Source organism: Papio anubis, chromosome 1 (assembly GCF_008728515.1).
Source record: "Papio anubis isolate 15944 chromosome 1, Panubis1.0, whole genome shotgun sequence".
Taxonomy (NCBI): Eukaryota; Metazoa; Chordata; class Mammalia; order Primates; family Cercopithecidae; genus Papio; species Papio anubis.
This window is the reverse complement of record NC_044976.1, coordinates 5,472,399-5,492,747: the sequence shown is the minus strand read 5'-3', so window position 1 is coordinate 5,492,747 and position 20,349 is coordinate 5,472,399. Positions and strand designations below refer to the sequence as shown.

At 51.0% G+C, this 20,349-nt stretch overlaps 1 protein-coding gene across 1 annotated transcript; it reads right to left on the bottom strand.

Moving 5' to 3' along the window:
* Nucleotides 1-201: 201 nt before the first annotated feature.
* PHF13 (PHD finger protein 13) lies at nucleotides 202-10,962 on the bottom strand. Its single transcript, XM_003891044.3, has 4 exons — nucleotides 10,355-10,962; nucleotides 7,645-7,746; nucleotides 4,169-4,703; nucleotides 202-2,818 (listed from the first exon to the last, which is right to left on the bottom strand). Exons 1-4 carry the CDS (start codon nucleotides 10,391-10,393, stop codon nucleotides 2,592-2,594), a joined length of 903 nt encoding a protein of 300 aa, XP_003891093.1. The 5' UTR covers nucleotides 10,394-10,962; the 3' UTR covers nucleotides 202-2,591.
* Nucleotides 10,963-20,349: the final 9,387 nt, after the last annotated feature.

The following is a 20,349-nucleotide window of genomic DNA, read 5'->3' as shown; positions in this document are numbered from 1 at the left end:
CACATCTACTCATCCTGTGGTTTGTTTCTGAGGAATTCACCAGCAAGGTACATTAACTCCGTGGACATTTTCCATCCTGCTAAGTGCACACTGAGAGGTTGCCTTCCCAGAGACCTGATGTAATCATGGTTTGGGGAGGTAGTGAGTAGAGAAGTAACACAACTGTCCTTCAGCACACAACACCATTGCCTGAACCTTGAATCATGAACCTCAAAGTAGCAATATATTTATTTACAAAATATACAGTTTCACAGAAACAGCTTCGCTTTATACACATAAACTTTAAAATTACACAGAACCATGTAAACGATGTGAAGTGTCTGGCCTGGCCAAAACTGATGGGAGGGCCTACTTTTGGGGTGACATCCTTCCCTCCCCTCACTTCATTAGCCACCAACCAGGAGCCCCAGATGGGTCATGCCTAATTTGCATATAAAGAAGCTGATTGCAGCTGCCCAGCTCAATCTAACACAAAAACCAAGGTGTCCGACTTCTTAGACACCACCCACAGGGACAGATCTGCTAAAAGAACAAAAATGCAATCAAGGAAACAAAATGGAGATGAGTACCACATGCATTCCAGAGGCGTCGAACCTTCTAGCACACATGACAGTTGCCAGGGCTGGCAGTTCCACTCTAAAGTCACATGGATTCTTAAATGCACCTTTAAAAGCTTGTGGAATTTTTTTTAAAAAAAGAAGAAAACCACTTTGGAGCTTTGGTTATTCATGTGGTGAAGACACTGGACAGGCATTATCTCAGGGCAGATCTTTGGCAAACTCCTCTCCAATGCACCCTGGCTGTTTGCCCTGGTCAGAACCAGACAAGTGTCTGGAGAGAAGGTAGTTTCTAAACCAGCTTACTATTTTTCTCTATAGAACCTCCCCCCTTGGAGATCTTCACAATAAACTGGCTTCAGAAACTATTTCTCTCTAGTTTCATGTTAATACAAGCAACAGAACTTTAAAAAAATAAGACGGTTGGACAAGTGTGAAAGATACTAGGACAAAAAAAATGCCTCTGATTAGCCAAATTATGGTTCAAGCCCCTTGGTGCTTCAGTAGGGGAAGGTGGGAAGAGTCTGCCTGGTGGCCTGGCACAAAGGTGCCACATGAAGGGGAAGCCCCCAGCAGGGAGAACGCGGGCCCATCCCGCTGAAAACAAACATGACTCGCTTGAGTATTCTTCCCTTTCCATGCCTTAAAGAAACAATGCTTATGAAAACCTACCAATCAATTAGAAAATGTTTTGAGAACAAGTACTTGAACTGCTGAAGAGCAGTATTCTTTTCAGAGAAAGCCGGAGCCCCTCTCCCTTCTAGCCCCAGAACCACCAGTGTTCCGGGGGTACCCTGCCCTCGAGCAGAGTTCTTTCACAGCCTCCGGCATCAACTCCCAGGTTTCTCCAGAGCTGGCCCTCACAGGGGCCTCCCGGGTCCAGGATCCCAGCTGAGATCTAAGGAACTCAGCACAGTTCCAAGGGGTCATCCTGAAGGCCCATGTTACCCTCTCACTCACTCACCAACTCCAAACAGAAAAAAAGGACTCAAGTCCTAACCTTGCCCCGTGGAACCGGCAGGCCAGCCTGTCTAAAGGGCACACAAGAATCACCCAGCGGAGAGGCCTCCCTCCCAACTCTCCTTTACCCTATTATTTAGAGGAACACCATGCGGGTCCCAGTGATTGCCTAACCTTTATGCTGCTACCAGAATGAGGTGAAAGGAAGAGAGAAAGACAGAACCTACGAGTTCCCACACTCGCAAACAGCTGGCCTGGGCCCCACCAAGACCTCACACACCAACTAAGAGGGCGCTCAGCAAGAAATCAGCCAATACTTTTGGCTGCATCGTGCAAAAAGACAGGGTTTTTACATCGTGCAACACAGGAAACTGAGTTATGAACACGGGCCACCTCAACCCCCCAACCAACTCCCTTTCCACAGAGAAGTGGCCACATTGTCCCTTTTAACAAACAGAAGGAAACCTAAGAACCACGAGCTGACCCGCCACCCCAGCGCCCTTTGAGGGGAGCCCGAGGCCTCCCGCCAGTGCCTCCCCCAGGCTATCACGCAGCAGCTGAGGCAGGCAGAGGGCAAGCCACTAAGTAGGGGCAACTTGGATGGTTGCTGTACAGACACTTTTGGTAAAAGACTTAACACGCAAGAAAAAGCTTACACGTATGGCTGTTCATTAACAGGCCGGGGAAACCGAACACCTCTCCCCAACACAGTGGAAGCAGAGTAACAGCTGGCACTGAGCCCAATCAGCGGGAATCTCTTAGCAAAGATAGCAAAACGCACAGCTACCATGGACCCTCATTTTCAAACGAGCCAAACCCGCTGCACGTGGGTGTCCAGTCCACCTCCACTGCAGGAAACGCAGCTCTGGCAGCAACGCTGGCCGGCAAAGGTTGCATTCGGTCACCGGCTATGTACAGTTTCTACCTCGGACAGCCTGTCCTTTTGCTTAGGCACCTAAATGGCAGGGATCTGCCCGCACCAGAGCTGAGAGTTCTGTGCTCAACTAAGAGAAGGGCAAAAAAGCACACCGTCGCTTCCGATTCCACGCTCGCAGCCTCCTCGCCAGTCAGCAGTCAGTCCAGGAACAGCTTCCGGGAGCCCGTCCGCGAGCGGTTGGAACGGCGGATGTCAAACTTGGAGTCCCGGCACTTTTGGCAGACAAACACTTCCGGAACATTGGATTTCCGGATTTTCGCACAGGACAGGTGAATCCAGGTGTGGCACTCATTACACTCGATCATGGGGCGGCCGGCAAATGGCTTCATGCAGAAGCAGGTCACGAGGTCCCAGGAATCATCATCTGCAAGGAAAGATACTCTTAACGAGGGAAGACAAATTCCCGTCGTTCCTCGCCATCAGCTGGGTTTCTATGAAACCCACTACTCAACTGACGAGAACACTTCCAATTCCCACTCGAAGCTGACACTTCTCTCTGAAAAGGCTTTGGGAGGCCGAGACGGGCAGATCACGAGGTCTGGAGATCGAGACCATCCTGGCTAACACGGTGAAACCCCGTCTCTACTAAAAATACAAAAAACTAGCCGGGCGAGGTGGCGGCGCCTGTAGTCCCAGCTACTCAGAGGAGGCTGAGGCAGGAGAACAGTGTGAACCCGGAAGGCGGAGCTTGCAGTGAGCTGAGATCCGGCCACTGCACTCCAGACTGGGCGACAGAGGGAGATTCTGTCTCAAAAAAAAAAAAAAAAAAAAAAAAAAAGCGCAAAGGGGGGCAAAAAAATGGGGGGGCACGAGGTACCCCCCAGAGGCTGTTTTTTTTTTTTTTTTTCCTGAGACAGGGTCTCACTCTGTCACCCTGGCTGGAGTGCAGTGGTGCAATCACACCTCATTGCAGCCTCAAACTCCTGCACTCAAGCCATCCTCCCACCTCAGCCACCCAAGTAGCTGGGACTACAGGCACACACCACCACACTAGGCTAACTATTGTTTTTCTTTTTTTCTCTTGAGACGGAGTTTTGCTGTTACCCAGACTGGAGTGCAATGGCGCGATCTTGGCTCACTGCAACCTCCACCTCCCGGGTTCAAGTGATTGTCCTGCCTCAACCTCCTGAGTAGCTGGGATTACAGGCACGCACCACCACAGCCAGCTAATTTTTTTAATTTTTTTTTTATTTTTAGTTGAGTCGGGGTTTCACCACGTTGGTCAGGCTGCTCTCGCACCCCTGACCTCGTGATCTGCCCGCCTCGGCCTCCCAAAGTGTTGGGATTACAGGCGTGAGCCACCGCGCCCAGCCTTTTTTTGTATTTTTGCAGTGACAGGGCTTTGCCATGCTGCCCAGGCTGGTCTCCAACTCCTGAGCTCAAGCAATCCACCTGCCTTGGCCTCCCAAAGTGCTGGCATTACTGGTGGAGCCACTGCGCCCAGCCTGGATGCTTATTTGGATGCTTACTTAGAACTATATCCTTTTTATGTTCTGAGGTCTTGGAATCTCAGCTGTCTCTAGCGGCAATCAACCCCTTCCTAAACATCTCGATATCCACATTCCTGCAGCTCTTCTCCTCCTTGGACACTGGGGCTGTCACACTCTACAGAAGGAACCAGACCCCTCTGCCCCAGAGAGATGACCACTTAATAAAATAACCTCTCCTCTAACCACCAGCCAGCAAGAGTCATCATCCTTCAGAGACCACTCACCTGAGTCCACCATGATGTCCTCATCATTGCCAGTGCTGTCCTCGTCTCGGAACACCACCTGCTTTCCCTGCCGGACGATAGTCCGTTTGCCTTCAGTTTTTATTTCTTTGACCTGATCAGGTGACACAGTGGCACAAGATCCACTGGAGGGAGTATCGGAGTCCCAGCCCGAGCAGGGGTCGCTGGGAGCCTGGGGGATATCCTGCAAGGTGGGACTCGTAGGGGTCTCCACGTAGGGGTCAGTGGCTTCCAGCTTCAGCAAGCCACCCCTGTACCCCTCCTTCCCGGGCGCATCGCTGTCTCTGCGCTTCCTCTTCTTCTTCTTCTTCAGCTTGTCCGTTTTCTTTCTGTCCAGCAGGAAGTTACTGGGTTTGGCTCGCTGCAAGAGAGTGGGCTGCAGGTGGCTAAAGCAGCGGTCAGAGACTGGCAAGGGCACTGAGGACGCGATGTCTGAGAAACCCGCATCCCAGCCGTCGCTGTCAATGGTACCAGCAGTGCTGTTGGCAGGGCTGGGGCTGCTCCTTAAAGGGAGTTCCTAAAAAGATAAAGGTGGTGGATTCCAGTTACTGGTGACAAGATCCAGCCCAAACCAGAGCATCCCCAGCTACCCAGCCAGGTCAGACCTCCAGAGACATCCGCACAACTTTGTGCTTCTCTACCCATCAGCATCACACTTGAAGCAACAGTACCACGAGTTCTGGCCAGGCGCGGTGGCTCACACCTGTAATCCCAGCACTTTGGGAGGCCAAGGCAGGTGGATCACCTGAGACCAGGAGTCAAGACCAACCTGGCCAACATAGTGAAAGCCCATCTCTACTGAAAATACAAAAATTAGCTGGGTGTGGTGGTGAGCACCTGTAGTCCCAGCTATTTGGGAGGCTGAGGCAGGAGAATCACTTGAACCCGGGAGGCGAATGCTACAGTGAGCCAAGATTGTGCCACTGCACTCCAGCCTGGGTAATGGAGTGAGATTCCTTGTCAAAAAAAAACCCCCAAAAAGAAAAAAAACCACAGTGCCATGAGTTTAATATGATGCCACAAGGAGAGAAACTCCCTGCCGAACCCTCAGCCCCATCTTAGAGACAGAAAATTAATCAATGTGCAACAGGTGTCTGTGGGAAGGAGTGCTGTGGACACCCACTCCTATCTGCTCATCTTTCCCTGATTGTAAAACCTCTCCTTCCATTTGCCCTCCTAAGAGATATATTAAGTAAATTTAAATTAGTTTTGAGAATTTCCTGACACTCTTAAAAAACTAGACATTCCAAAATATTGCAAAATCCAAGTAGGTAATTACTGCCCCAAAGCAGTGAAGTAAACTCTGTGGTTCCTTCAGATCACAAGTATATCATCTGCAAACAGTGGCAACGTTCTCGTTGTTAGAAAACAGGCATTAGGCTGGGTGTGGTGGCCCACGCCTGTAATCCCAGCACTTTGGGAGGCTGAGGCGGGTGGATCACCTGAGATCAGGAGTTCGAGACCAGCCTGGCCAACATGGTGAAACCCCCTCTCTACTAAAAATACAATAAAAATTAGCTAGGCATGATGGCGGACGCCTATAATCCCACCTACTTGGGAGGCTGAGGCAGGGAGAATTGCTTGAACCCAGGAAGCAGAGGTTGCAGTGAGCTGAGATCGCACCACTGCACGCCAGCCTGAGCCACAAAGCAAGACTCCGTCTCAAAAAAAAAGAAAAAAAGAAAGTAGGCATTAGCCACCTATGTTGGCAGTTTACCTGCTAGAAATGTACTGAATGCAGCTGGGCACAGTGGCTCGTGCCTGTAAATCCAACACTCTGGGAGGCCAAGGCAGGAGTATCACTACCTCACGTCCAGCCTCGGCAACACGGTGAGACCTTGTCTCTACAAAAAAAATAAAATTATGGCCAAACACGGTGGCTCACGCCTGTAATCCCAGCACTTTGGGAAGCCAAGGCAGGTGGGTCACTTGAGGCCAGGAGTTTGAGACCAACCTGGTCAACATGGCGAAACCCTGTACTACTAAAAATACAAAAATTAGGTGGGCGTGGCAGTAGGCCTGTAGTCCCAGCTACTTGGAAGGCTGAGGTGGGAGGATCACTTCAGTGCAGCAGAAAGAGGTTGCAGTGGGCCAAGATCATGCCACCGCACTCGAGCCTGGGCAACAGAGCAAGACCTGTCTCAAAAAAAAAAAAAAAAAAAAAAAACCTGGATTATTCAATTTTGAGCTTAATAACAGAATATGAAAGAGGCCTGAAGTTTGAGCACCACAGCAGCTCTCCTCCAGTCCTGCCCTTTTCTCAGCAAGCAAAAAAAAAAAAACCTCCTTCATCTACATCAAGTTGTAGCCGTGAGTTCCTGAACACAATAATGCGCATTTCAGGCAGCCAGGGAGCTGAGAGAGAGACAGCACGTGCACCGAGTCCAGCCATCTGGTTGAACCCCAAGCTCCACCACTAATTAGTAGGTGACCTAAGGCAAAGTTTTCCCTCTCTATGCCTCACTTTCCTCATCTTACAAACTGGAGATAAGAAAAATAGCACCTACCTCATAGCATTACAAAGGCCAAGAATAGTGTCCAGCCATGGTCAACAGTCAATAACTACAGACCCTTATTAAGAGCAAGCAGACGGCCAGGTGCAGTGGCTCACGCTTGTAATCCCAGCACTTTTGGGAGGCCGAGGCAGGCATCATGAGGTCAGGAGTTCGAGACCAGCCTGGACAACACAGTTAAACCCCGTCTCTAGTACAAATACAAAAACTAACTGGGCATGATGGCGCACCCAGCTACTTGTGAGGCTGAGACAGGAGAATCGCTTGAACCCAGGAGGCGGAGGTTGCAGTGAGTCACAATTGCACCATGGCACTCCAGGCTGGGCGGCAGAGCTAGACTCCATTTCAAACAAACAAACAAAAAGAGCAAGCAGATATCACATACTTTATTTGTAAATAAACTTTCAAAGTTTACTAAACTGGCTGGGTGGTAGCTCATGCCTGTAAGCCCAGCACTCTGGGAGGCCGAGGCAGGCAGATCACCTGAGGTCAGGACTTCCAGACCAGTCTGGCCAACAAGGTGAAACCCTGTCTCTACTAAAATACAAAAAAGAATTAGCTGAGCATGGTGGCGCACACCGGTCATCCCAGCTACTGAGAAGGCTGAGGCAGGAGAATCCCTTGAACCCGAGGGTGGAGTTTATGCCACTGCACTCCAGCCTGGGCGACAGAGTCAAGATTCCATTCCAAAAAAAAAAAAAAAGAAAGTTTACTAAACCATTTTCTAGACAAGCCTGCATTTTCTACCAGAGTTTTAGAACCATTTCCCTAGCTAATTCAAACTCTCAAGAAACAGATTTCTGCCAGACTAGTGACTGAGGCCACCACAAGCAGCCCCTCCCAAATCTACTGACCCACTGACCAGTCAGAAGCCCACAAGCTTGCGGCGGAGGCACTGGGGTTTGACTACCCATCCAGAAAGGTCTCAGAAACTCAGAAGATTACCTCCTTGGGATAAGGGATGTAGCCAGCATAGGCCAAGACAAAGGTGCAGAATTTGTTGAAGTCTTCCACGGTCCTGCGCCTCTTGCAACTGGGGGAGTATTCCTATTAAGGGGAGAGAAGAGGGAATGTGTTTGAAGGAGAAGCTACTAGGCAGAATCACAGAAACAAAAGTAAGCTGGAACTTTTGTAGTCAACCACTCAAAAAATACCGTTAGATTTAAATGGTCCACAAACAAGATAAGGTAAGTTCAGGTCAAGAAATAACACCATTTTCAGAAAGTAGGAAGAGGAGTATTAAAACTTTATGCCAAGAATGCGGGGAAATCAGCTGGGAGATAAAAATGTGTACAAAGGACTGATTCTTAGAGCTCATGTGGCATTCTCTGACGTTATCTATTAGTCTCCACAGGTCTATCAGGAGAAGCTCTAATAACTACTTTTTTGCTACAGATTTTACATTCTGAGTATGAACTGCTGCAGCAGCTGTAACTGATGTTAGCGATTCAAAAATCAACCACTCGCCAGTTGCAGTGGCTCACGTTTGTAATCCCAGCACTTTGGGAGGCCGAGGCGCGCAGATCACGAGGTCAGGAGTTCGAAACCAGCATGGTGAAACCCCGTCTCTACCCAAAATACAAAAATTAGCTGGGCGTGGTGGCGTGAGCCTGTAGTCCCAGCTACTCAGGAGGCTGAGGCAGGAGAATCGCGTGAACCCGGAGGCGGAGGTTGCGGTGAGCCAAGATCACGCCACTGCACTCCAGCCTGGGAGACAGAGCAAGATTCCGCCTCAAAAAAATAAATAAATAATCAACCACTCATTCTCCAGAGTTCTCGGAGACCTGGACCCTGGAGCTGATTCCTGGCTGACGCTGCCAAGCTAGCACCACCTGAGAACCCCTCTCTCATGCTCAGAGGGTCCCCTCCGCTCTCCCAGCAGTCGGGATGCCAGGCACCCGAATGACTCAACTCACAATAAACCAGGAATCTTACTGCGAAGCTTAGTCCTACATTTAAATGGAATAGTGGAGGTTTTTGCTCGCGGGTCCCAGCCCTATTCAACCTAGAAACACCCATTACAAGAAGAGATTTTTCTCCTGAGAAGCACGGAGAGATGGAGCTCTTATTTGCTCCTAAGCAAAACAAGTGTGCTGTATTGCTGTTTATTCGCCCAGCACGTTCCCTCAGGTTCCTTTCAGTGCCTTGTCCGACCCACCCCCATTCTTTCCGAGGTGCTGTTACCCGGCCGCCGGTCTGCTGGGGAAAAGCCGGAGGGGAAATGGGGGGCAGGGGTCTCGGGCCGCCCCTACCGCCGCGAGGAGCAGGCGTGCAGCCCGCGGGTTTCCTTTCAGAAAGTCAGTCGCCTTAGAAAATTGTTTTCTCAACCTGATTCAAGCAAACCTGCTCCTCTCCCACCCGCGTGGACCCCAGGGCCGTCCACGGAGCGGAGGCGAAGGCCCGCGGTGACCGCGCTCCCCGCACTGGCGAGCCTGCCGAGCCCCGGGAACCGCGGGCCGCCACCCCGGCCTCCAACTCCCGCGAAGAACTTTTCTTTCGGCGGGGAACCAACAGAAGTGGGTCAAGAACCCGAATGCCAAGTGGAGGGCGGCGGCGGCCTCGGGACGGGGACGCGCGGGAGGCACCGGCGCGGGGAATGGGGGGGCTCCACGCCGCCCCCACCCGGCCCACGCCACCCGCCCGGCCGCCTCCTCCGAAAGCAGATGGCGGAGCGGCCCCCACCCGCCCTCCTGCCGCAGCCGCCCCCCGCGACACTCGGCCCCGGAAGGTGCGGGGCCCATCCCGCGGGTATGTGGGAGGGGGCGCCAGGCAGGATTCGGGGGTCCCAGGCCTGGGGAGGCCCTGCGAACTCCCGGGGGCGGCAGCGACCGGCGGGCTCCTGCGCCGCCTCCCCTCCCCCACCCGCCCGCGGTCGCCGGACCCGCACTCGCGACCCCAACGCGCCTCGGCTGGGGGGAAGGGACCGCGCGGGGGGGCGGCCGGGAGCCCCGAGGGCTGATCCCCGGAAGGAGGGGGAGTGAGTCGGGGCCGAGCCAGCAGAGCCTGGCGGGGGCGGGGTCCGAAGGAGGCCAGCGCGCCGGGGGACGGTGGGTGGGGGCAGGACTCGGGTCCTCAGAGCGGGTGGGGCCCCCGAAGGACTCGGCCCCCGGAGGCCGTAGGGGGCGGGGGCCGATTGGGCCGCGCGCGGAGTCAGGGGGCGGGGCGCGGGCCAGCGGGCCCGGGGGATAGGGGGAGCAGCCGGGGGCCGCGGGAGCCGACCCCCGTCCGAGGGGGGCCTAAAACTCCTCTAGAGCAACCGGAGCCACGGGCGGGCGGCGGCTCGGACCGCGTCCCCGGGGGCGGGGAAAGAGTAAGCAGGCCGGTGGGGAGGGGCTGGGGGCGCCGACAGGTCCCGGGGCGACGCGAGGCCGGAGAGGGGCGTCCACGGGGAGAGAAATAGGCGCAACGGCCCTGGGGAAAGGGCGCGGGGAGGACGCGGAGGTCCGCGGAGGGGACGCGGAGGCGAGGCCCGGTGGGGAGAACCGAGCGCGGGCCCGAGCAGGGGGCGGGGGTTGGGCTCCAGGGGGGGGCCGACAAGGGGAAAGCGGGGGAAGGGGAGGGCGGCGCTCCGGGCGACCAGGGGTCCGGCTGCCTGAGGAGAGCAAAATCGCGGAGGGGGTGGTCGGGGGCGATTTGGGCGCACAGTTTCACTCACCTCCGAGTGGAAGGCGGCGGCGCAAGAGTCAGAGTCCATGTTCCGGGCGGGGGGCGGCGGCTGCGAGAGTGCAGGAGCTGGGATGCGGGAGCTGGGCCGCCCGGGGCTGGGGGCTCGGGCGGCTGCGCAGGGCGAGGGCGGACCCGGGAGGGGTCGCCCGGGCTGGAGGTGATGGGGGGCTCAGCGCGTCGCTTCTCAGGCTGTGACCCCGGACCGGCGCTTCCACCGCCGAGCGGAGTGGACGATGCAGCTCCCGCGGCGGTAGAAGCGGGAGAGTGGCTGCGGGGGGCGGCGGCGGCGAGCGGGAACCCGACCGGCTCCCCGACCTGACGCCCAGTTCGGCTCGTGTCTCGGGAGGGAGGGCGGGAGAGCCGTGAGGCCTTTCGGGAAATGTAGTCTGGGTGACGACTGGAAGCCAGCGGAGAGGGGGCGGGCGCGGTGCCTTGTGGGAGTGGTAGTCCACGGCCCGCCAATACTGCGCACAAAGGAAGCCTTGGGGACTCCAACCCCCATGAGGCTCCGCGGCGGCGGCCCGGTGTGTGGAGGCGGGTCTTCTGGACTCGAGGCCGCGGGAGCGGGGGTGGTGCGGGGGCCCGCGCCGGCTCGGCCGCGGGGGGAGGGGCAGTGTGAGCGGTAGCGCCTCGGTCTCGGCGGGCGCGGGGGCGGGGGTCGCTGCGGCGGTGGGGGCGGGGCTGCCGGCCCGTGTTGCGAAGGGCGGCGGCGGCTGGCACCTCCCCTTCCTCATCTCTTGCTTGGGGTTCGCGCCCCTTTGTGGGGCTAGGGTCCCCGAGGCCCGGCCGGGAGTAGGGGCGGCGGGGGCGGGGACGCTGACGTCGCGGCCCGGCCGGGCCCAGCTCCCGGCTCCCCGCTGAGGGCGGAGTCGTCGCCCGGGCCCCCGCGCCAGGCCTGGCTCAGCGAAGTTGTTTTCGCGGCTGCGGGCTTCGCGCGGCTCCCTGCTCCGGGTCCGCGGGGCCGGGACTGGACCGGGGTCTTCTCTAGGCATCTGCGGGATTCACTCGAGGTGGCCGGGTTCGTTCATTAAAAACACCGGGCCAGCGTTGTCAGTGTTCTAAAGAGGTGTGCGTTCAGTTCGCTTTCTGTTGCCGCCTTCGCTTAACCTTGGGACGGGCCGTTTTCCCACTCTCCTGAATATCCTCGGAGGAGGAGACCGGCCCGCAGGGCGAGGCGGAGACGCGGTGTTTAGTACTGGCATCGACTGGTACTTGTTCACTGGTGTTTAACTGGGATGGGCAGTGTATAAATGCTGGACCGCAGAGTATCTGACAGCTGTACGTGTGGAGGGCTGGCCGGACACGGAGGGGACTGCCCCTATGCGATGACCAAAAGGCGGCCTGACGGGAACATTTTTAATAACCATACGAAAGTGGGGGGAAAAGGTAAGTAAAAAACGCAGATGATTCAGTAACCCGTTTGGTAGCTTCTAAGAAGTTAAAGGGGAGTAACACAAAATTTAAAATTCAAATTAGAAAACGAACTCTTGGAGATACTAGTAAGATATGTGACAGGCGCCTAATGCTACATCAGCTGGCTGTTGCTATTTCAAGGGTTATGATCATTCTGATGAAGATATTTAATAGGAGATGGTGTTAATCTTAGAAATACTTCTCTGAGCCTCAGTTTCCTAAGCTGTTAAATTTTTAGCGTAGTGCCTGGCTAAATAAATGGTAGCTTACTGTTGTTGTTGTTTTATTTCTGCAATATTATAGCCCATTGGAGGGCTTCCCAGAGGTGATAAATTGAGGTACCTTACAAGATAAAACATAGAATTACTATGATTAAAACAGAGACATCGGACTTGGCCCATCGAGTCTTGATTAACAACTTCTTATACAATTGCACATTCAGATGATTTAGTCAGATTTGGAATGTTACCTGGTTACTGTGACCAAAGCAGAGGTCCCAAGGTTAGCCAGTATTGCCCAAGGTCATATCACAAGGAGCAACTTGTTTTGCCAGAATAAGAAACACTGCTAAGAAGGTGATGATCCTGTTGGTAGTTTAAAAATGTAAATACCAAAAAGAAGGATTTTTTTTTTTTTTTGAGATGGAATCTCTCTCTGTCGCCAGGCTAGAGTACAGTGGTGTGATCTCGGCTCACTGCAATCTCCACCTCCCGGGTTCAAGCGATTCTCCTGCCTTAGCCTCCAGAGTAGCCTGGACTACCGGCACCCGCCACCACACCCAGCTAATTTTTGTATTTTTAGTAAAGACGAGGTGTCACCATGTCGGCCAGATGGTCTTGATCTCTTGACCTCGTGATCTGCACGCCTCGGCCTCCTAAAGTGCTGGGATTACAGGCGTAAGCCACCGCGCCTGGCCAGGAATAATTATTAGAGGTGAAACACAAATGAAAGAAGAGGGATTTTTTTTTTTCACACCTCATTATTATCCCCTATGGTAAATGTTTCACATAATAAACATTAAATTCTTCCCCACACACATACACAGACTAAGAAGTTATCGGGCCAGGTGCAGTGGCTTACGCCTGTAATCCTAGCACTTTGGGAGGCCCAGGCAGGCAGATCACCTGAGGTCGGGAGTTTAAGACCAGCCTGACCAACATGGGTCAGGGAGGCGGAGGTTGCAGTGAGCTGAGATTGCGCCATTGCACTCCAGCCTGGGCAACAAGAGTGAAACTCCATCTCAAAAAAAAAAAAAGAATAGTCGCCTGCCTTGGCCTCCCCCAAAGTGCTGGGATTACAGGTGTGAGCCGCCATTTCCCGCCTAATTTTTTTTTTTAAGTCGGGGTCTCCCTATGTTGCCCAGGCTGTTCTGGAACTGGACTCAAGGGATCCTCCTGCCTAGGCCTCCCAAATTGTAGTTTACAGTCCTGAGCTACCTTGCCTGCCTGGCGTGAATACCCATTCTGAGCAAAAGTTATCACTTGGGTCTGAAAATCTGTCCCCTGACTCAATCCATGTTTGGGATTTTCTCCTGAATTCTAAGCTCAGTTTTGTCAACAAGTCAATTATTCTGAGTAAGTCCTTCATTTCCAATTTGAGAGTTTATTTTTCTTTCTTTTTTTTCTTTTTTGAGACAGTTTCACTCTTGTTGCCCCTGCTGGAGTGCAGTAGTGTGATCTCGGTTCACCACAACCTCCATCTCCCGGGTTCAAGCGATTCTCCTGCCTCAGCCTGCCGAGTAGCTAGGATTACAGTCATGCGCCACAACAGCCGGCTAATTTTTTGTATTTTTAGTAGAGACGGGGTTTCACCATGTTGGCCAGGCTGGTTTCGAACTCTTGGCCTCAGGTGATCTGCCTGTCTCAGCCTCCCAAAGAGCTGGGATTACAGGCATAAGCCACCGCGCCGGATATTTATTGAATATGTTTTTAGTAAATAGTAATTTTTAGTACATAGATATGACCTGTACCTTCCTGCTACTCCAGTGAAAGAGAAAACTTCATGAAAAAGGACCTCTTTTGTCTTTCCATTTCCCTTACAAATAGAGCCCTTTGGGCCGGGCGCGGTGGCTCACGCCTGTAATCCCAGCACTTTGGGAGGCCGAGGTGTGCAGATCACTAGGTCAAGAGATCAAGACCATCTGGCCAACATGGTGAAACCCGGTCTCTGCTAAAAATACAAAAAATTAGCTGGGCGTGGTGGCGGGCTCCTGTAGTCCCAGCTACTCGGGAGGCTGAGGCAGGAGAATGGCGTGAACCTGGGAGGTAGAGCTTGCAGTGAGCCGCATCGCACCACTGCACTCCAGCCTGGGTGACAGAGCAACACTCCGTCTCAAAAAAAAAAAGAAAAGTACAGCCCTTTGGAGGAAATGTAGATACTAATGTTTACCATCCTTTCCCTAAATTCAGGAAAAGGACTATACCACTTGTAGTTGACCCAAACAATCTCACAATATGTAGCTGTGGAGTAATAAAATTTATTTTCTCGCGCCTGTAATCCCAGCACTTTGGGAGGCCGAGGCGGGCGAATCACGAGGCCAAGAGATCAAGACCATCCTGTCCAACACGGTGAAACCCTGTCTCTACTAAAAATACAAAAATTATCTGGGCATAGTGGCATGCGCCTGTAGTCCCAGCTACTTGGGAGGCTGATGCAGGAGAATCGCTTGAACCCAGGGGGCAGAAGTTGCAGTGAGCGGAGATCATGCCACTGCACTCCAGCCTGGCAACAGAGTGAGACTGTCTCAAAAAAAGAAAAAAAACATTGATTTTCTCTGTGTGACAGGCTTAAGTTTGTTCAGTATCTCTCGTTTTTTTATAGGTGTATTGTACTACTCCTGGGCTGCAGGGGGCGAATCTGAAATTCCTTGATTAGTTCAAGAACATTCACCATAGTAGCCAGATCCTTGGAGTCTATGATCGTTTTCTGCTAAAAACAAAAAACAAACTAATTATACCTACTGCTGAATACTAATTCTCTGATTATTATAGTTACTTAGGAGAGGAGGAAAAAAGCGAGCGTTAGCACAGGTTGCAACAAGTTAAAAATACTAAGAATACCATGGTTTCCCAGTAAGTAACTTGAGAATGTGGTTATTTTAATTGACTTACCAAATATAGCTTCACCTTCCTAAATCTCAGCAGCTACACTACATCCACTTGAGGGAACATACAAGAAAGCTTTCTGTCTCCCATTTTAGCTCTGTGCTTAAGTGCAGGTGTGAGCATAACCAAAGGTTTGCTTTTAAAATGTTTCAGCCTTTTGTTCAGCTTAATCGTTTTTGTTTTTGTTTTTTTGAGACAGAGTCTTGCTCTGTTACCCAGGCTTGAGTGCAGTGGCGCGATCTGGGCTCACTGAAACCTCTGCTTCCCAGGTTCCAGCGATTCTCTTGCCTCAGCCTCCCAAGTAGCTGGGATTACAGGCGTGTGCCACCGCACCTGGCAAATTTTTATTTATTTTTGTTTTTTTATTTTTTTAATTTTTATTATTATTTTATTTATTTTTTATTTTTTTGAGACGGAGTCTTGCTCTGTCACCAGGCTGGAGTGCAGTAGCGTGATCTCAGTTTACTGCAACCTCCACCTCCCCAGTTCAATCAATTCCTCTGTCTCAGCCTCCCGAGAAGCTGGGACTATAGGTGCACGCCACCATGCCCAACTAATTTTTTGTATTTTAGTAGAGACAGGGTTTCACCATGTTGGCCAGGATGGTCTCCATCTTCTGACCTTGTGGTCCGCCCATCTCGGCCTCCCAAAGTGCTGGGATTACGGGTGTGAGCCACGGCACCCAGCCTAATTTTTTGTATTTTTAGTAGAGACAGAGTTTCACCATGTTGGCCAAGCTAGTCTCAAACTCCTGACCTCAGGTCATCTGCCTGCCTTGGCCTCCCAAAGTGCTGGGATTACAGGCCTGAGCCACTGCGCCCGGCCTCTTTTCTTTTTTTTTTTTTTTTTTTTTTTTTAAGCCTGGAGTGCAGTGGATCCAACGCGGCTCACTACAGTCACTGCAACCTAGGCCTTCTGAGCTCAGGTGATCCTCCTGCCTCAGCCTTCCTAGTAGCCGGGTCTACAGGCATGCACCAGCACACCCAGCTTATTTTTGGTTTTTTTGTTTTGTTTTTGTGTTTTTGAGACGGAGTCTCACTCTTTCGCCTAGGCTGGAGTGCAGTGGCGCCATCTTGGCTCACTGCAAGCTCCGCCTTCTGGTTCACGCCATTCTCCTGCCTCAGCCTCCGGAGTAGCAGGGACCACAGGAGCCCGCCACCACGCCCGGCTAATTTTTTTATATTTTTAGTAGAGACGGGGTTTCACTGTGTTAGTCACGATGGTCTTGATCTCCTGACCCCCATCATCTGCCCTCCTAGGCCTCCCAAAGTGCTGGCTATTTTTGTATTTTTTGTAGTGAAGGGATTTTGCCACATTGCCCAGGCTCATCTTGAACTCCTGGTCTCAAACGATCTCCCCACCTCGGCCTCCCAAAGTGCTGGGATTACGGGCATGAGCCACCATGCACAGCCCAGTATATTCTTAGGAATTCTTTTTACCCTCTGATTTCTACCTTGCTCACTTCCATTTCCAGGAGATGGGAAAAAAGTGAACATTCCACAAAATCTTGTTTTCAACTTTTAGTAACTTGAAAACTGTATGAATGTGTGTGAATCATTTGAAATCATTAGTAATTTCTGGACCATATAGTTTCAGCGTTTCACATAGTGAATCTGACCTACACATAGAAGAATCAAATGAGTTTCTTGAGTTCATACTGGTAGAATACAAAGGTAATAGCTAGGCTGGGTGCGGTGGCTGACACCTGTAACCCCAGCACTTTGGGAGGCCGAGGCAGACGGATCACAAGGTCAGGAGTTAGAGACCAGCCTTGCCAACACAGTGAAATCCCGTCTCTACTAAAAAAATTAGCTGGGCATGGTAGCACGCACCTGTAGTCCCAGCTACTCAGGAGGCTGAAGCAGAAGAATCGCTTGAACCTGCGAGGCAGAGGTTGTGGCGAGCCAAGATGGCGCCACTGCACTCCAGCCTGGGCAACAAGACTCTGTCTCAATAAATAAATAAATAAATAAATAAATAATAAAGTTAATAGCTAAAGGCTGGGTGCTGTGGCTCACACCTGTAATTCCAGAACACTGGGAGACCAAGGCAGATGGATCACTTGAGGTCAGGAGTTGGAGACTATCCTGGCCAACATGGCAAAACCACGTCTTTACAAAAAAATACAAAAATCAGCTGGGCATGGTGACAGGTGCCTGTAATCCCAGCTACTCAGGAGGCTAAGGCAGGAGAATGGCTTGAACATGGGAGGTGGAGGTTGCAGTGAGCTGAGATCGTGCTACTGCACTCCAGCCTGGGGGATAGAGCAAGACTCTGTCTCAAAAAAAAAAAAAAAAAAAGATAACTACCACTATATGTCAAACACTGTTTAAATGTTTTTACTTACACTATCTCATTTACGTATGTAAATACATTTAATAAATAGAGAATAGTGCAACATTGCTTAAAGAAAAATTGTTTAGGTTGGGCACAATGGCTTATGCCTGTAATCCTGGCGGAGGCTGAGGTAGGCAGATCACCTGAGGTCAGGAGTTCAAGACCAGCCTGGCCAGCATGGTGAAACCCCATCTCTACAAAAAATAGAAAAAGTAGCCAGGTGTTATGGTGCATGCCTGTAATCCCAGCTACTCCAGAGGCTGAGGCAGGAGAATCACTTGAACTCAGGAGTTGGAGGCTGCAGTGAGCCGAGGTCGAGCCACTGCAATCCAACCTGGGCGACAGAGGGAGACTTCGTCTCAAAAAAAAAAAAAAAAAGAAAAAGAAGTTATATATGGTGAGTGCATTATACACTATACCTTAGAAAACCTGGAATCTGAAAAAATCAGGGTGTATGATACAAGAAAAGGCACAATAGCTGTGGACTTTATCGGGGCTAAGGGGTGTGTTCCTAAATATTATTAAAGAAGAAAAAGAATAACAACCACTTTTTTTTTTTTTTTTTTGAGACGGAGTCTTGCTCTGTCCTCCATGCTCAAGTGCCACAATCTTGGCTCACTGCAACTTCTGCCTCCTGGGTTCAAGTGATTCTCCTGCCTCAGCCTCAGAAGCAGCTGGGATAATAGATGTGTGCCACCACGCTTGGCTAATTTTTGTATTTTTAGTAGAGATGGAGTTTCACCATGTTGGCCAGGCTGTAAACAGCCACTTTTAAAATGACCTTAGGGTCTGGCGTGGTGGCTTATGCCTGTAATCTCAGCACTTTGGCTCAGCACCAAGGCTGGAGGATTGCTTGAGTCCAGGAGTTTAAGACCAACCTGGGTATCACAGCGAAACCCCACCTGTACAAAAAATTTAAAAAATTATCCAAGTGTGTTGGCTCACGCCCGTAGTCCCAGCTCCTTGGGAGGCTGAGGTGGGAGGATCACCTGAGCCTGGGAGGCAGAGTTTGCAGTTAGCTGAGATTGTGCCACTGTACTGCAGCCCGGGCAACAGAGGGAGATCCTGTCTCAAAAAAAAAGGTAACATGGCTGGGCGAGGTGACTCATGCCTGTAATCCCAGCACTCTGGGAGGCCGAGGCGGGTGGATCATCTGAGGTCAGGAGTTTGAGACCAGCCTGACCAACATGGAGAAACCCCGTCTCTAATAAAAATACAAAAGTAGCCGAGAGTGGTGGCTCATGCCTGTAATCCCAGCCACTCAGGAAGGCTGAGGCAGGAGAATTGCTTTAACCCAGGAGGCGGAGGTTGCGGTGAGCCGAGATCGCACCACTGTACTCCAGCCTGGGCAACAAGAGCAAAACTCCGTCTCAAAAAAAAAAAAAAAAAGGTAACATGATTTTAGTCACCTCTTGCTCTGTCTGCCTTAAATTAGAATTTAAATACCAAAATTGAGTTGTTTTTTTAAAATAATAACATTATTTGTTAAATAACATCACAGATTAAATCACTTTTTAATTTTTAGCCTCAGAATGTTCAGGTAAATCACATTATCTTAAGTTACTTAGGTAATGACCATTTTTGTTTTTTTTTTTTTTTTTTTTTTGAGACGGAGTCTCGCTCTGTCGCCCAGGCTGGATTGCAGTGGCCCGATCTCGGCTCACTGCAAGCTCCGCCTCCCGGGTTCACGCCATTCTCCTGCCTCAGCCTCCGGAGTAGCTGGGACTACAGGCGCCCGCCACCACGCCCGGCTAGTTTTTTGTATCTTTTTAGTAGAGACGGGGTTTCATCGTGTTAGCCAGGATGGTCTCGATCGCCTGACCTCGTGATCCGCCCGTCTCGGCCTCCCAAAGTGCTGGGATTACAAGCTTGAGCCACCGCGCCCGGCCCATTTTTGTAATTTTATTTTATTTATTTATTTTTTTTGAGATGGAGTCTCACTCTGTCGCCCAGGCTGGAGTGCAGTGGCGCGATCTCGGCTCACTGCAACCTCCTCCTCCCGGGTTCAAGCTTGAAGTGTTTGAACCTGGAGGCAGAAGTTGCAGTGAGCTCAGATCATGCCACTGCACTACAGACTGAGACTCCGTCTCAAAAAACAAACAAAAAACATTTCATCTAGGTGGTTATGTTCATTTTGTTTTTGCTTGCCTGCATTCTCTTTCTGTATTACACGTACATTATCTGTTAACTTAAGTTCAAAATAAAATTAAGAATTCATATCTTGAGAAAAGAAGTATTTCATTGATAACCCAGGCCTACCAGGCATGTGAAACCTTGTATATATATAGCTAAGTCGACAAAGGAATGTGGTGAGAAAAGAAAGGAACCAATTTAGACCTATCAGCTGTGTTAGGAATTTTGAATAACCTACTAACCCAGGCATGCTATTTAGCTCTTTCTTTTTTTCAGGGGTGGGGCAGGCAGAGTGGGAGCAGTGGAACAATGACAGCTCACTGTTACCTGGGCTTATGTGATCTTCCCACTTCAGCCTCCCAAGTAGCTGAGACTACAGGTGCATGCCACCACGCCTGGCTAATTTGAAAACTTTTTGTTGAGACTCAAAATATTGGGTCTCACTATGTTGCCCAGGCTGGTCTCAAACTCCTGGCCTCAAGAAATCCTCTTGCCCCAGCCTCTTCCTCGGAGTAACTGGGATTACAGGCGTGCACCACCACACCCAGCTAATTTGTTTTATTTTTAGTAGAGACAGGGTTTCACCGTATTGGCCAGGCTGGTCCCGAACTCCCCATCTCAGGTGATCCACCCACCTCGGCCTCCCAAAGTGCTGGGATTACAGGCGTGAGCCACTGCGCCTGGCCGAAAATGTTAACTTCATAAATGTTTTTAGGCATATGAATACATATAACAATTTGGGTGATACAATGAGTTATCTGATTTTTCACTTTATAGCTTGAACATCTTTCCATTTAAATAAATACATCATTATTCAAGGCTACATAGTAAGACTGAAATATGATATTTAAAAATAACCCGTTATTGGGAATACAGAAGAACCGTACTCAGTCCTCAACTATGGAAACATTATTGACTTAATCATTGGACTTATGCAAGATGGGTAAGCTGACCCGGGGAACGGGAGTTCTTTTCCCTACAAACATTCCACTTCCTG

Coding starts and splice junctions, on each gene's coding strand:
- PHF13 (XM_003891044.3), bottom strand. CDS start 10,393: ATGGACTCTGACTCTTGCGCCGCCGCCTTCCACTCGGAG. Junction 4,704..7,644: donor ACATCCCTTATCCCAAGGAG/GTAATCTTCTGA, acceptor TTATCTTTTTAG/GAACTCCCTTTAAGGAGCAG. Junction 2,819..4,168: donor GGACATCATGGTGGACTCAG/GTGAGTGGTCTC, acceptor CTTTCCTTGCAG/ATGATGATTCCTGGGACCTC.